Source organism: Pleuronectes platessa, chromosome 9 (genome assembly GCF_947347685.1).
Source record: "Pleuronectes platessa chromosome 9, fPlePla1.1, whole genome shotgun sequence".
Taxonomy (NCBI): Eukaryota; Metazoa; Chordata; class Actinopteri; order Pleuronectiformes; family Pleuronectidae; genus Pleuronectes; species Pleuronectes platessa.
The window spans coordinates 2,442,619-2,458,434 of NC_070634.1; the positions used below are offsets into that span (position 1 = coordinate 2,442,619).

At 41.0% G+C, this 15,816-nt stretch overlaps 1 protein-coding gene across 2 annotated transcripts; it reads right to left on the minus strand.

Annotated features, from left to right (window-relative positions):
• Positions 1-3,353: 3,353 nt before the first annotated feature.
• LOC128447680 (radial spoke head protein 6 homolog A) lies at positions 3,354-14,777 on the minus strand. Of its 2 annotated transcripts, XM_053429950.1 has the most exons (8): positions 14,423-14,777; positions 13,830-13,982; positions 13,360-13,582; positions 12,584-12,877; positions 11,216-11,665; positions 10,979-11,117; positions 4,546-4,666; positions 3,354-4,438 (listed from the first exon to the last, which is right to left on the minus strand). In XM_053429950.1, exons 1-8 carry the CDS (start codon positions 14,518-14,520, stop codon positions 4,210-4,212), a joined length of 1,707 nt encoding a protein of 568 aa, XP_053285925.1. In that variant the 5' UTR covers positions 14,521-14,777; the 3' UTR covers positions 3,354-4,209. The 2 variants fall into 2 exon arrangements, with proteins under 2 accessions (XP_053285925.1, XP_053285926.1); XM_053429951.1 differs by lacking the exon at positions 13,830-13,982 and having other exon boundaries at positions 14,423-14,772.
• Between the last annotated feature and the right edge of the window lie 1,039 nt (positions 14,778-15,816).

Below are 15,816 nucleotides of genomic sequence, written 5' to 3' on the forward strand. Positions count from 1 at the left end.
CTGCCTTCACATTTGTGCAAACAAAATGGAAGTGAAAAATAATAAAAGGAATTTCAGAAGGTATAAATGACACCTTTTAAAAATGGCTCCTTAATGTCTTTGATGTCAATAAGCCTAGCTCTAAAAGTAGCAGCAGGAAGATGAAGGGAGATAGAAACCTTAGTAGATGATGGTAATGCAACTTGACATTGGTTTCCATGTGTCATTAAACTGAACAAAGAAGAAGAAGAAACTCTTCCTGCTGATGAAAGCAGTGAAGTGCGCGATCAGGTAGAAAAAAAAACTGAAAACCCTGGGTACTGCAGAGATGTCAGCCTCTAAAGAGGAGCAGGTAGAAAACACAAGAACATGTACCAACCCTGGAAACCCAGTTTTCTCCTGCATGTTGACTACAACAGTGAAAGATGTACATCCATCCCTGAGAAGAAAGCTCAAGAATCTCCTATACAGGACATCTTCCAGTGACTACGGTGGTCTCCCACCAACCATTGAATGCACGGCATGTACTTACCATCCAAAATGCGGAAAATTCTCTACAGAGCAGGGCAGAAATGGGAAGTATCGAGACACCTCCTTCAACACAGGCCGGGATCGGTGATTGCATCAATGTCAGCCTCTCAGGAGCAGCAGGTAGAAAACACAAAAACATGAGCCAACACTGGAAACCCAGTTTCCTCCTGTGTGAAGATTCCAAGAGTGACAGATCTATGAGCATCGCCGAGAAGAAACCACAAGAGCTGGAGCTGGGCAGGAATGGGCCATATCTTGACAATTCTTTCAACACAACCCTTCCTTCCTGAACACAGAAGGTGGCGGTAATGCACCTTGACATTGGTTGCAACCTGCCACCACTGAACAGAACAAAGAAGAAGAAGAAGAAGAAGAAGAAGAAGAAGAAGATTTTTGCAACAGGGAGTTGGCATAGGGGCTTGCCCCATCCACTCCACGCATCAACCTGTACCTTCAGGAACACAACAATTCCAGCAATGAAAAATCGCCGACTGTGGAAAGATGAAAGATCCCTTTTGTGTATTTGCAGGTTAAAACAGTTTGATTCAGATACAAATTGCTGTAGCATATACATGAGGATATACAACTATAACAGACTGCATGTGTGACGGCTCTCAGTTTCTGGCAGATAATTTTGCCACTTTTTGGCATGACACTGGCCGTGAAGATCACATCTTGTTGATGACGTCCTGGAAATGACATCCACATATCTACTCCGATCTGATCTCATCTTGGACATCACTAGAAGAAGTCAACACAATATCCTAAAAAAATATATCTTGCTTAAGTTAAACCTTCCAATTTCAGACCACTCGTCAAGGATAAAAACTTGTATTATGTCTGTAACTTAGAAGCGTTCTTGCTGTGTGAACCCGCCCACTTTTTTCAAACATCGCCAGTAAGCATTAAAAATTCTAAATAAAAACATATTTACACTTCCACTGAATCTTGAAAAACAGTAATTGTATTTGGAGTGTTGAACACGTACTGGTCAGATAGTCAGATTTAGGATAAGACCAGACTGTATAATATTCTGAGTTTGTTGTATTTGGTCACAACTTGATCTGGCCCCTATCTGGCTCTGACTGGTCTGTCCATGTTTGCTGGTATGGTTAATGTAACAGAATTGTTGGTCATTCCTGGAGGCAGTAAAGTATATAAAAATACTGAAGTATGACAAGAATGTACTAGTGCTGTTCGGGATACTTTGTGTCATCATCTAAAGGAAACGTTGTGATCTTTAGGGCAGTGCTTGTGATACTTTTTGAATTAACGCAACTTCACATCCTTTATAAGTTATCTATTTTCTTTAACATCATTATTATATACTATGTGTTTCTATATTTCATTAAGTACTCATTATCAGTCACTGCCTGTATATCACTTTATACTTGTTTATATTATCAGTCATTATGTATAAAAAGCCTCCCAGGGTTTAATTATTTCATTTTTACTTGCTGTGTGATTTAAATGCAGTATTGGCTTTGTTGAAGGCCCTGAGACACGCTTACTGAGGTACGGACTCTCATGTAACATGGACTGTGAGGTTCTGTCTCCAATGTGCCGTACCAGAAGTACAGTGCCACCTCAATTTAGAGGAGACATAGTCCATCGGCCTAGGTCTAGAAGTGGGCAGGCGTGGGCAATGCCAACCCAAGTCTCTACTCTGCCCACACACTTGCTCAACTTTATCTGTGCATTTGAATCTGCCAATCACGTGTATTTCATTTGCCCCCCAAGAATTTCCTGATAATTGCTGGTTGGAAAAAGGGTGGGTTCAAAAAATTATTTTGATCTTCATTTGAATGACCCAATATGGAATTAATACGATGATCTTTTATTATGTACCTGTTCTCATGTGTGACCCCAATACCAAGATTCTAGCGTGTCATGTCCCATCTCCTCTCCGGGAGCAAGGTGGGGTACATACACATACACACATTTTTGTACTTTAAACATAGTGAGGACACTCATTGGCATAATGCATTTGCCAGCCCCTTACCTTAACCATCACAATGTATTGCCTAACCCTAACACCTACCATGACCTAAACCTAATTCGGACCCAAACCCTAAAACCAGGTCATAACCCTCTAAAGTCAATAGAAAAAGTGAGGACCAGCCAAAATGTCCACACTTTCCAAAAATGTGTATTCCCCATTAATACTATGCTCAGTGAGATGAGAAGCGTTAACGTAAAGCAGCCGGTCAACAACTTTGTTGAAGAAGAGTGGAAACAGTGACCATACAGAGTTTATCTCTTGTCACAGCCGCTCAGTGATCAGAGCAGGCACTGCAGTTGGTTTGTACCGAGCTGGAGTTTCTCTTTCCTCCTCTCCTCTCCTGCCGACCTGCACTAATTAACACTCATTAGTTATTAGGACTTGATCAATATGTTTGATTCAGAGCTGTTTATTGATTTTTGTTTATATCTGTTTGCTTCATTGTAGAAAATTAAACTACAATCAATTGATTTTCTCAACAATTCACCATTACAAAATAAAGCTGTAAAATGGATCTGAAATCTCCCGTGCTTCTTTGATTTCATCATAGTCTAACCAGTAAATTCCCATCAACTTAAGAGACATACATTCATTCAAAATTAAATACAGATTTGACTGTTTTTCTCTCATATTGTTATACCCTCACCTCATGTTAATAAAGTGAGTTTACCTGGCTTCTTCTCTGATACACCCCATAATGCTTTGGAGAATTGATGCGATCATTTAAAATATGGTATCATGGAAAAAGTTATCGTATATTCTATGTAGCCGAGAGGTGGATGTTGTTGTAGAAGTTGTTGATGATGAAGAAAGGACTCCGAGGACCTAGTACCTTCAGTATATCAAAGTTTATTACACAGAAGTTTCACAGGTCAGGACGGGCATCTAGATACCCGGAGACATCACACAGCCAAATGGTGAAAATCTGACGTGCGGGGGTCTTACACACAGTTATTTAGGGATATTGGTTCCGCCCTTGACTTCAGGTAAATGACGTCCCCTAAATGACGTCCCCTCCCCACATTTTGTGTCTGAACATGAAGACACATTAGTCAAATACATTCCCTCTGTATCCATCCACCAGCTGGTCAGAAACAACTCCCGAAGTCAAAGGTCATCCTCAAAAGTTAGAGAACAAACCAGGCAAACATCTGGAGGACTCTCTGAGAATGTCTGAGTGTCCAGAAGATAGGCATCATAAATGTTAACCTGTCATTATGTGTTTTAAGCATATACCAACATGTTTTACTCTAACGATTACACAACAACTTTTTGTATTAATTAATATCAATTCAATCAGTGGAGAAGGTCTTTAGAAATACTACATAACATACACTCAACTAATGTTTTCATTTACTGTTTTAAAAAAGACACACACTCACTCAATCATCTGAAAAAAGTATCTATGTTATATCCTTCCTTCATGAATTTGCATATTGTCAATTCTTTCAATCAAATTTTTGAAGTAAAAGCTTTATTCATGTTTTTTTTAAACATTTCCAGTCATTTCCCTGTCTTTCCTGTTCTATTTTTACTTACATCCAACTTCATTGTAATTGCAATTTTCTGGTTAATAAACTCTTTGCTTAAAAATGACACAAGTAACTTAAATGCCAAATGTTGGTCAAATTTTACTTATCAGTTCCAACATTAAAATACCTGAAAGATCAAACTGGAAAAAATGTGTAACTGTTTTCTCAGCCATCATCTTCATCCTCTTCATCAGTGTCTTCCAACTCCTCCTGAACATCTTGCTGCTCTTCCAAAACTTCTTTCAGGGCCTGTTCCTCCTCCAGTGACGGGTCCAGTGCCTCTGTGATTTCTGAATCGCTGGGATATTCTCTCTGTGGCTGTGGTGGTAAAGGTGGGCTGTACCCTTCCCCTGCATACTTCAGACCCCATCCAACATATATGTTCTCAAACTTTCTAAGTGAAGAGACAGCACATGGTTGTTTGTAAATTACAGTATTGCTTTCAGTATACTGAGAGAAAACAAATTCAGGAAGTCAGAATATCCTGATCTTTTTACTTACTTTCCACCACAGGCATATGCAAATGCTCCCGGCCAGAGGTTAGAACGCAGCACAGCTACTGCATGCTGAGGGGTGAGAGTGGAGGACATCTTGGAGGTCCAGGGAGGGGTGTTGAACATTTCTGAGACAAAATAAAAAATAATACCCACAAGGACATAGGTTATGCTTCAGAAGAAGAGGCACCATGAATTCATGGCTTAAACTTAAAAAAGACATCTGTGCATGATATTCCTCCCTCCTTCCTTTCAAACTTCCATTCATCCATCCAAAAAATGCTATCGAGCTGAAGTGTGTCAAGTGCCAACAGCCTGGTTCTCTCAACAAAACCCAATGAAATTTCCCCTTGGTTTTGGGATAATTGTGGAAAACAAGTTCTGTGAAAGTTAATGATTTAATTTGATTCAACACTCAAAAGCCTTCCCTCTTAGAAAGCCAACCATGAGTAGGGTATTTACTTTACTGTATTTTATGTCATAGAACAGTGGTCACCACGCAAAGCCTTGATCTACCACACCAATATCTTCAAAAAAATACCTACTTAAGAAGGTCATATTTTTCATATTTTTCACAATTTCTGTTCAAGGCTTAATATACTAGCAGAAATTTAAACAAAGAAAGGCAGTTATGCAATGCACAATAATAATAATAATAATAATACATTTTATTTGGAGGCGCCTGTCACCCAAGGTCACCTTACAATACAATAGTACAGGATAAAAGATAAAAACCCGAAAGATAAAAACAACATTAAAACAGAACATCAACATAAAAACAAGTGAAGTGCACAGGGTCCACTTATAAAGAGTATGGCAGTTTGAACAGGTTAGTTTTGAGTTGAGACTTGAATTATGTGATGGAGTCTGATTGTCTTATGTGTGGGGGGGGGGAGGGAGTTCCAGAGCCTGGGTGCTGAGCAGCTGAAGGCTCGGACACCCATGGTACTGAGGCGTGACGTGGGGATGGTTAGCAGTCCAGCAGAGGATGAGCGGAGGGTGCGGGAGGGAGTGTATTCCTGAAGGAGGTGGTAGAGGTAAGTGGGGGCTAGATTCTGGAGAGCTTTATAGGTGAGGAGAAGGTTTTTGTAGTCGATGCGGTATTGTACAGGGAGCCAATGAAGTTGGATGAGTACAGGAGTGATGTGATCCGATGAATTGGTACAGGTGATGATCTGGGCGGCCGAGTTCTGAATGATTTGCAGTCTGTTGATGAGTTTGGTGGGGAGTCCGGTGAGGAGGGCATTGCAGTAGTCGATGCGGGATGTGACAAATGAGTGGAGCAGGATTTCGGTGCTGGACTGGGTCAGTGATGGGCGGAGTCTGGAGATGTTGCGGAGGTGGAAGAATGCAGTCCGGGTGATGTTTTGAATATGGGGTGCAAATGAAAGGGTGCTGTCCAGAATACTCACATTAATATCGATTCATATTTACAACATCTGTTTCATGCACAATATTTAGCTTCTCAGTTCAACAATATGTTCTGCAGAGGAGCTGCTACTGCCTTGTATACAAATATGTATGTAGTACACTGTGTCCTCACAATATGAACCAGTGCAATTTCCGCTTCTGCTAATATTTCACAATAAAAAAAAAAAACGTGTTCGGCCAACATATACACAGGAGTGCTTTTAATTTGAAACACATATAGGAATTGTTGCAACCATTTATGTTCGTTACATGAATTCAAGAGATAAAAATTAAAACTCAGGTGAAAGATCATTTTCTCTGTTTATTCTGCTTTGAAACCCAATGTTTATCTGTTTATGTCACAAACATATCTCCAACACTTCTCGAACCCGTTTAAAGTAAAAGCACTCCAGTGTTTCCCTTTCTGAATCCATCCATTTGTTCTAACTGGACTTTGATTGTCATCCAAAGACCAGAAGATGCACGTCTTCATATTATAGAGTCCTGGCATGTAGTCTAGTACATAATTTGACTTGTATTCAAGGAAATGCAGTAGATAAACCAGCAGCCCCGCCGCCAGTAGCTGACTGTGTGAGCGATGGAAAACCACCACACAGCTGCGCCGTGAGTCCAGAGTATGGGCATTGACAGTTAAGGCCTAGTGACAAGAGCTCTAAAAACCTCACACCACTTATTTTACATCAACAAAGGTAAAATATGGTTGCAGCCGCTGCTTTGGTATCAGGGTCAGCCCGTCTAGTCTTTCTCGGGGACACAGAGGGTGGGTTGACCTTGAATCATGTTTTTCGTGACTCCACGAAACGAAACGGCGATAACGGACGAGAGGAGCAATATGATTATTAAAGCCCTCAAAAAAGCCAATTAATTTGCCTGAAAAAATAAATAAAAATAAAACTACAATTTCTAGGACTGCAAAGCAGCACTGAATGGGCCCGAGCACATGCATTTGAAGTGTTTCATGCGTTTTGCGCACTGCGGCAAGGATAAAGGCTTCATCCTGCGTCCGTCACTTTATTACAAAGACTCAAACAGTTAATTAACATTAATGGAACAGCCCTTAACTTGTTTAAATCGTATTTTTCTGATCGCTCCCAATTCGTGCAAATTAATGATGAGTCATCTGTGCGCACCAAAGTTAACCATGGTGTTCCACAGGGCTCTGTGCTCGGCCCAATTTTATTCTCATTATATATGCTTCCACTAGGAAACATTATCAGGACACACTCTGTAAATTTCCACTGCTATGCGGATGACACCCAGTTATATTTGTCAAAAAAACCTGAACAAAGTAATCAATTAACTAAACTTTAAACATGTCTCAAGGACATAAAAACCTGGATGACCCGCAATTTTCTCTTATTAAACTCAGACAAAACAGAGGTTATAATACTTGACACCTTAGAGATACATTATCTAATGATATAGCTGCGCTAGACAACATTGCCCTTGCTTCCAATGAAACAGTCAGGAACTTGGGAGTGATCTTCGATCCTGATTTATCCTTTAATAGTCACTTAAAACAAATTTCTAGGACCGCTTTTTCCACTTGCGTAATATTTAAAAAATTAGACATGTCCTTTCACAAAAAGATGCAGAAAAACTAGTTCACGCCTTTGTTACATCGAGACTGGACTATTGTAATTCATTATTATCAGGCTCCAGCAGTAAGTCGTTAAAGACTCTACAGCTTGTCCAAAATGCTGCAGCACGTGTCCTGACGAGAACAAAGAGAAGAGAGCACATTTCTCCTGTGTTAGCATCGCTACACTGGCTTCCAGTTAAATCTAGAATAGGATTTAAAATTCTTCTCCTCACCTTCAAGGCCCTTAATAATATAGCGCCTTTTTACCTTAAAGAGCTGTTAGTACCTTATAAACCCACTAGAGCACTCCGCTCCCAGAATTCAAGCCTACTTGTCGTCCCTAAAGTCTCTAAAAGTAGAGTAGAAGCCAGAGCTTTCAGCCATCAAGCCCCTCGGCTGTGGAATCATCTACCACTTTCAGTTCGGGAGGCAGATACCATCTTTTCATTTAAGAGTAGGCTCAAAACCTTCCTTTGTGATAAAGCTTATAGTTAGAGCTAATTAGTGCGGAAGAACGTAACTTTTTCTATTTTATGACACATGACACACGGAGCTTCTCTTTCCAGCTTCTCCTTCCTCTTCTCCATCCCTATCCCCCTTCCCCGGAATCCCTTTTCTTTATCACCCGCAGATCCAGGGCCTCTGTGGCCGCACCATGGATTGCGGTTTGTGGATCGTGCACCGGGGGTCACAGTGTTGGATCCAGCGTGGCGGATTCTGAGTTATGTGGGCTGATCCTGGTGCTGGTGGCGGACCCTGTGTCGCGTTGGCATTGGGCACGGTCGGTGGACCGGGACCACGGTGGTGGCTCGTGATGGGTCCTGGTGGGCGGCGGTGGATGGTGACTGAGGACCGGAGTGGCGTCTGGTCTGGATGGTGGATCGTGGTCTGGATGGTTGCTGACCATGGACTGTGATTGCAGCGGGACTGCTTGGCATGTCATGTTGGGGTTGTCCTTCGGGATGTCTACCCTCATCAAATGCTGCTAGAGACTTTAATCTTAATCTTGAAGACTTTAATCTTGATGATGTTTTCCTGCATGTGGCATCTATTGCACTTCTGTCCGTCCTGGGAGAGGGATCCCTCACATGTGGCTCTCTCTGAGGTTTCTACGTATTTTTACCCTGTTAAAAGGGTTTTTAGTAGTTTTTCCTTACTCTTGCTGAGGGTTAAGGACAGAGGATGTCACACCCTGTTAAAGCCCTATGAGATGAATTGTAATTTGTGAATACGGGCTATACAAATAAAATTTGATTGATTGATTGATGTTGATTCTTGCCTGCTAATTGCTCATTAGGGTCAACGCTATCAATTGCATATGACACTGTGAAAATGTTATGTAAATTGAATGATAATTGTTTAACAAAGCTTATTCCCATTCATACAGTGCATCTATTCACAGCACTTTGTTATTCTATGGGGGGCCATTCAGGGTTCAGCATCTTGCCCAAGGCCACTTCGGCATGCAGATGGGTCAGGCTTGGGATCGAACCGACGACCTTCAGGTTGGAGGACGACCACTCTACCCCTCAGCCACAGCCGCCTAACACTAGCAGATCTGTTCAAGTAGGCGCTCTAATGTAGCGTGAGAAATTTTGTGTCAATTGGACAATTCTACAACAACTTCATTTTCACACTGATCAGAAGGTGGCGCTATGACCCTGAGGAAATATTGACACATAGAGCTGTTCAGGCTTGGACTCTGATCATGAGAAAGAAGTTTGGTGGTAATAGGACAATGCACAATGGAGTTATTACAACATCGTCTCCTTTGGCTAAGGATGAACCTTTGCCGTACCTCAATGTTTACATGGTTTGAGGAAATGTTAAAGCCCTCAAAAAGCCAATTCGTTTGCCTGAAAAATAATAATAATCCTTACAATTTCAATAGGGCCTCACTGTCTGTCAGTGTCTGTCAATGCTCGGGCCCTAATAACTTTATTTGAATAGCTCTTTTCTAAACAAGGTTACAAAGATCTTCACAAAAAAATCCATGACAAAATGAGGAATGAATATAATAGCCAGCTGATGACCTGGTCTACTATTCATGTTATGTTCCACTTACGTCCTATACGAACTTGGGCATTGGTGTTTTGGACAGTCAGAGGTCAGGTGAGTCTCTAAGTTCGATCACGAGGATCATCTTTTCTGGTTTGTAGCCAAAACTGATGGATTTCAATGAAAGCTTTAGGGTGTTTCTCCCAAACAATGCCATGGTGGAAAGGCATCGGGGGAGGCCCAGCCATTTGCTGATGTAACATTTGGCTTTTGCATCCATCTTCAGGCCTGTTGGTACAAGGTATACTGGTAGCACCAAACCTTGAATTTCCTTGGCAGTTAGCTTCGGTCGAAGCTAGGCAGCCATGTGTTTGTCGGACAGGTCGGCTATGTAAAGCTTTCCCAAGTTTCGCACAGTTTGGTCCGCCAAGAATGGAATATTCTCACCATCAACTGAAAGAGACATGTTGTCACTCCTGACTCCTCTCCGGTTTGAGAGACTGCAGGATTTGGTAGGTTTTATTTTCATCTGGGCCCATGTCAGCAGTTTATCCAGCCTTTTCAGGAGTCTGGAGGTACATGTTGCTATCTGAAGGAGGGTGGGGGCATCATAGCTACGTAGGACTGGGAGTAGCTGACTTGACTGGCATCTGACTCCTCGGAGCACATGCCTTCCAGCAATCAGAATGATCTCAAATGCTGTTGTGAAACGGATGGGGGAGATAGACAACCCATTGCTTTTCCTTTCTGAAGCTACCAACAGAGATCTCTTGAGTTGTGTAAGCAAACATGGAAACAACCCCCCCCCCCCCCCAAAAAAAAAGACAATAGACTTTGGAGGAAGGGAATGGGAAGTGAAAGAATGCAAAAACACAAATATGTGTACCACGGAGCATAGTGTCACATAATGTTACTCACAAGAACATTTCGTGAGGTTAGGTGAGAAGTCAGCAGTAAATGTTACAGTACAATGCCTTGATATTTTACAATTAAAACACTTTCACATCATGTAACAGCCAATCTGCTCTTTTTGGCTGCATGAAGAGAAAATTGCAAGCCTGAGTGGCCTGTAGTTTATGGTAAAGTTATTCTTAGAATAAAAGCGGAAAGCACCCAAAGAACTTTATATGTAATTGTTATTCGGTTCTAAAATCGTTATTATCAGATCCACAATTTGTTCACTTTTGTTCGGTTTATTGGTGTGTGGCAACTATGTCAAGGTGCATTACCACCACCTATTCTATATAAACACATTGTGCACCCTGCTTGGTCCAAATGTACACGCTCCTGACCTCTCTCTCTGGATTCTGGCAACTGGACAGTCAGAGGACACTATTTAAAGAAATGAATGAAACTGAAACTGTGGGGTTAAAAAAAAAATGAACCCCTTCCTAGTTTGGCAGAGCAATGTTGAAAGATAAAGACTGACCTACATCCTGGGAAAGGGGAGTGAGCAGAGGGGGCCCAACTTCTGGTTCAGGTTCATCAGGCTCCTCTTTCTCCTCAGCCTCTCCTTCCTCATTCAAGTCCTCTGAGTTCACAGCCATGTTAATCCAAATGCAACGACCCTAAAATAGTTCACATCCTAATGTTAAATAAGCATTCACATACAACAGCTGAGAGAATGGTACTTGCTTTCCAGAACTTTCTTTGATCAGACTGGTACCTGCGGCAGGATGTGATGACCATGATGCACCCAGGTGGACAAGGACTCAGCCATCTCGTTAACTGGAACGCCCTCAAAATCAGAATTCACTTCATAGCTGTCTCGTGGTGCCTCATCTTCCTCATCGCCTTCTTCCTCCCCAGTCTGGAAGAAGCCCTGGGGGCTGACCTGTGTGCCAGCAGAGATCCGAGCAATCTGTGCTCTCAGGTAGTTGGCTTCATTCCCAGGAAAAGGCGGGTAACTGTTAACTGGTGCTTCCAGCTTCCCGTTGAAGAATTTACGGATCTGGCGAGCAGCAGCAATCTGCGCAGGACTGACTGAAGGCAGCTTTACCCAAGGAAGACCAGGCTCTTTACATACATAGTAAACACACTTGTTAGTGCCTGTTCCTATGGGCTCCTTTGGAACCACTGGTGGGGGTTTATACGTCGACTGAGGAAGAGGATCCATCTGAAAATAAAAACCATCACAAGACAAGAAAGATTAATATAATTTCTTTATCTTGAAAATAATTTGTATTATGAAAATGTGTGTAAAGATACAAAGCAGAAAACACACTGAATGAGTAAAACTCAAAATGTCCACACTGTGTGTGATGCTTGGGGTACAACTAGGGTAAAATGCCGGGAATATTCAAAGTTGGAAACTTTCCATGGGAATTAACGGGAATTAACGGGAAATTGTGTAGGTAATTTATACTAACTGTATTTACCTTGTCATATACAGACATAAATATAAACATTTGTTTTGTCATTTACAATTGATGGATAAATGAATAGAAATAGGCTAGATGGACAGATGAACAATCCTCAATCAGCATGTTAATATATTTCCCCCAGTAATATCATAGAAACTTACCTGACTAGTCCTGCACACTACAGCAGGCCTCAATAGCCCAGCTGTAGTGTGCAGGATGCTGGGAATTATCTGTGCATGTGATGGAGAAATGCGCAGTACAGGGTTGAAATTCAACATGCAGCGTGTGTTGCATTCCATACAACTTTAAAATAGAGTTTTGAATGATGTTTTTGTGGCTCAACGTTTAATTTACGTATATATATTTTTTTCAAAATTCCCGAGCTGAATATTCCCATGGAAAGTTCCAGAAATTTACTGAAAATTTTCGGCCCCTTTGCAACCCTAGGTACAACTATGAAATGTAACCCTCTCTTTACACCTGATTCTGATTGGACATTGACCTTCTAGCAATCAATAATAATTTAAGTCAAAAACAGAAAGGCCTCTGACTAAAATATGAACAAATACATATATTGAATGTCCTTGTCCTCTCAGCCCCTGAGGCAGATACTCTCGGAGAATTAATGAGGATTTTCTGTTACATTGATTTACTATGTTCCAATTCCTCACCTCATTCTCGTCACTCTCCTGAGTTTCGGTCTCTCTCTCTTCTTCCTCAGCTGCTTCATCACTGATCGGCTCTTCCTCCTCCTCCCCCTCCCTGCACTCAGCTTCAGCAACAATATAGCTGCTCACTGTTCCCAGAATCTTCCCCCACAGTCTGCAGCACAGGAGCTCCTGCGACTCAACAAGCTGCTTGAGTGCGAGAAAAATCCTCTGCATCTCCTCTCTGCCCAGACCCACTCCAGCCTGCTCCAGGTAGAAAGCGATCTCACTCACATTAGGAAGAGGTGTTTCCTGTTGCTGGAGACAAATAAGCATTGACACATTATGAATATTCAGCTTCATATTAATATCAGTTACATTAACAAAATATTCTTCAAGTAGGCAACATTGTACTGGTTATTTTCCCCTGTGGATCCAAGGCAAATCGCTGGGAAATATTTTCTTATAATATACATGAGTGGTTTTTTACCAAAATAATTGTTTTTTGCATATGTTAGATAGACAAATATAAATATTTTACAACCCTTTTAATCAAAACATCACATAAATATTATGATTTGTTCAATCTGAAGCAACTATAATCTGCTTGGTGGCGGTAATTAGTGGCTACAAGGGATGGAAAGTTTCATTTGGTGTCAAGTTTCTGCCACCTGCCACCAATGAAAGGTTGTAACGTGGTGTCACTGGCTCTTTAAAATGATGTTACAATTTTAATTAAAATTCATTTCACTTTCAAACCACTAAGACAAATGTACAATTTACTTATATGTAGCAAATACCAGCTCATCCTCCTGCTCATTGTTCTCTGGTCTAGAAAACAGTGGACGTTGCTGTTCAGCCAGTAGCTCGGCAGCTGTAGTCTGTGGAAGGTCTCGTAGGATGCTTTGCTTGTCTTCAAACAAAGCCCGCTTCACGTCACGACTTATATCCTCGATCACGTCCACCACATCCTGTGGCTGCTCATCCATCACCTTTATTAGTACCCGGGTCAGGTGGTCATAGCTGGAACATTAAAGAACGATACTAGTTCCTGAGCATTGGATCATCCATTGGTCATTGCAAAGAATAAGCATACAGAAATTATATTCTCAAATATAATATACCATTTACTGTTGGACAAAATACAGACATTTTCCTTAGAGAGTGGTATTCTGTATGTTTACTGTATTTACATGACTATCTCTCTGTGTTTGTTGTAAAACTGAGTAAACAGTTATAATCAATAATACGGACACATTTGCATCCATACCTGTAGCTCAGCTTCACTGAAATGTGAGCCAAAGTGCAAACGTTTTCAGTCAATTCGAGTTCAGTTGGAGTGTCCTTCATGCTGACGTCACTGTGTAAACCAGTGGATCTGAGTTTCCTGCTGTCAACCATCACTTTGTGTGCAGCAGGATTCCTGGTTTATCAGGACACCTCCGGTGAGAAAACCCTTTCCTCTGCAGGACAACTAGATAACTAGGTAATTCATTGACGTCAGTTAAAAGTCAATCAATAGAAAATAATCTGCACTTTTTAAAAAACAGACTTAATGTTTACACTTTTTGGAACACATTCAGTATTAAGTGTTGTTTCTAAGATGTGATCTCTGTTGTCAATGCTGAGCACAGTTACCCACATTACTGTAGAGGAGGGAGTTACCCTTCTTCTTGGAAATGGCTGTTAAATGAAGCCGAACTTTTAACACATTAGAATCTGAACATTTAATTTAATTTTAAGTTTAATTTAAATACAACTTCTACAGTGTTTTGAATCTTGCTAATGGGCTAGTACAGCTGTTTACATGAAGTTCACAGATTCTAGCAAACATGAGCAAACACCATGACACACGGTACTTACAGGTTCAGGCCGCTCTTAGTGCTCTGTTTCAACATGGTAGTCTTTAGCAAGGCAACTGCCTGCAGCGTCCCTTCGCTGCTGTCCTGCTTTCTCTCCATCCTTCACTCACTCGGTTGGTTTCACTGGTTTCTGGGACTATTTCTTGTGTCGGCCACGAACACTGGAAAACAACGAGACAGCGTAGATCCAAACTTCTATGGTTGCTATGGTTGCTGTAGCAGATCGGTTGCTGGGAGGACTGCGCCCTCTGGAGGTAGTGAAATATACAATGGTATAATATATATTATATCATTTGGGATGCTGTGGGACACATTGTGGTCTTTTGGGCAGTGCTGCAGAATGTTTATTTTATTTTTTTGAACCTACTGTATCTGTTATTTACTGCCATTCCACATATTTTTTTATTCCCAAAACTCTTCCAGCCTGCAGGATGTTCACAGCAACTGCTACACTATATAGAGAAAAGTATTGGGACGCAGCCCTTCATCAATTCGGGTGTTTCATTGCCACTAGATCCCGAAAGGGAAATCTTAATGCTGCATAGACTTTTTGGACACTTCTATGCTTCCAACTTTGTGGGAACAGTTTGGGAAAGGCTTTTTTCTGTTCCAGTGAACAAAGCAAGGTCGATGAAGGCATGGTTGCGTGAGTTTGGAAGAACTTGATTGGCCCTTACAGAGCCCTGACCTCAACCTCATCAAACACCTTTGGGGTGAACCATAACAGATATTGTGAGCCAGGCCCTGCATCCCATCTGTGTCTTACCTCACAATTGCTTTTTTTGAATGAATGGTTAAAACGTCCGACAGATACACTCCAAAATCTTGTAGAAAGCCTTCCCAGAAGAGTGGAAGCTGATACAACTACTCCACATTAATGCCTATGGATTTCTAATTGGATGTCATAAAAGCTTGTGTAGGTGTAATGTGTAGGTGTCCCAATACCTTTGTACATATAGTGTGTGGCACACAATCCATCATAAATTTCATAAACCAGTTGTCAATTCATCTAGATGCTGCTGGCATTGGCTTGAACACTTTCACTGATACTTCATGAAGCTTTTGTCAGTTCTACTATATTTATATATATATATATATATATTATAGTAGAACTGACAAAAGCTATATATATATATATAGCTGGTGAATGAATATATCAGATTCTTGAGATATGGGACAAAACACATCGAGCAGTTGAAACTGCTATAAGGTACAAAAATGAAAATATTTTAAAAAGTAGATGTAATGAGGGATTAATAATTGAATGTATTCAACACATTCATTCCCTTCAATTTATTAATTATTGTATCAAATCTATGAAACTTAATGTCTTCCCCATACATCTAAAACAGCATTTCCACAGAGAAGGGTTTAATCATCCTATGTATAATACAA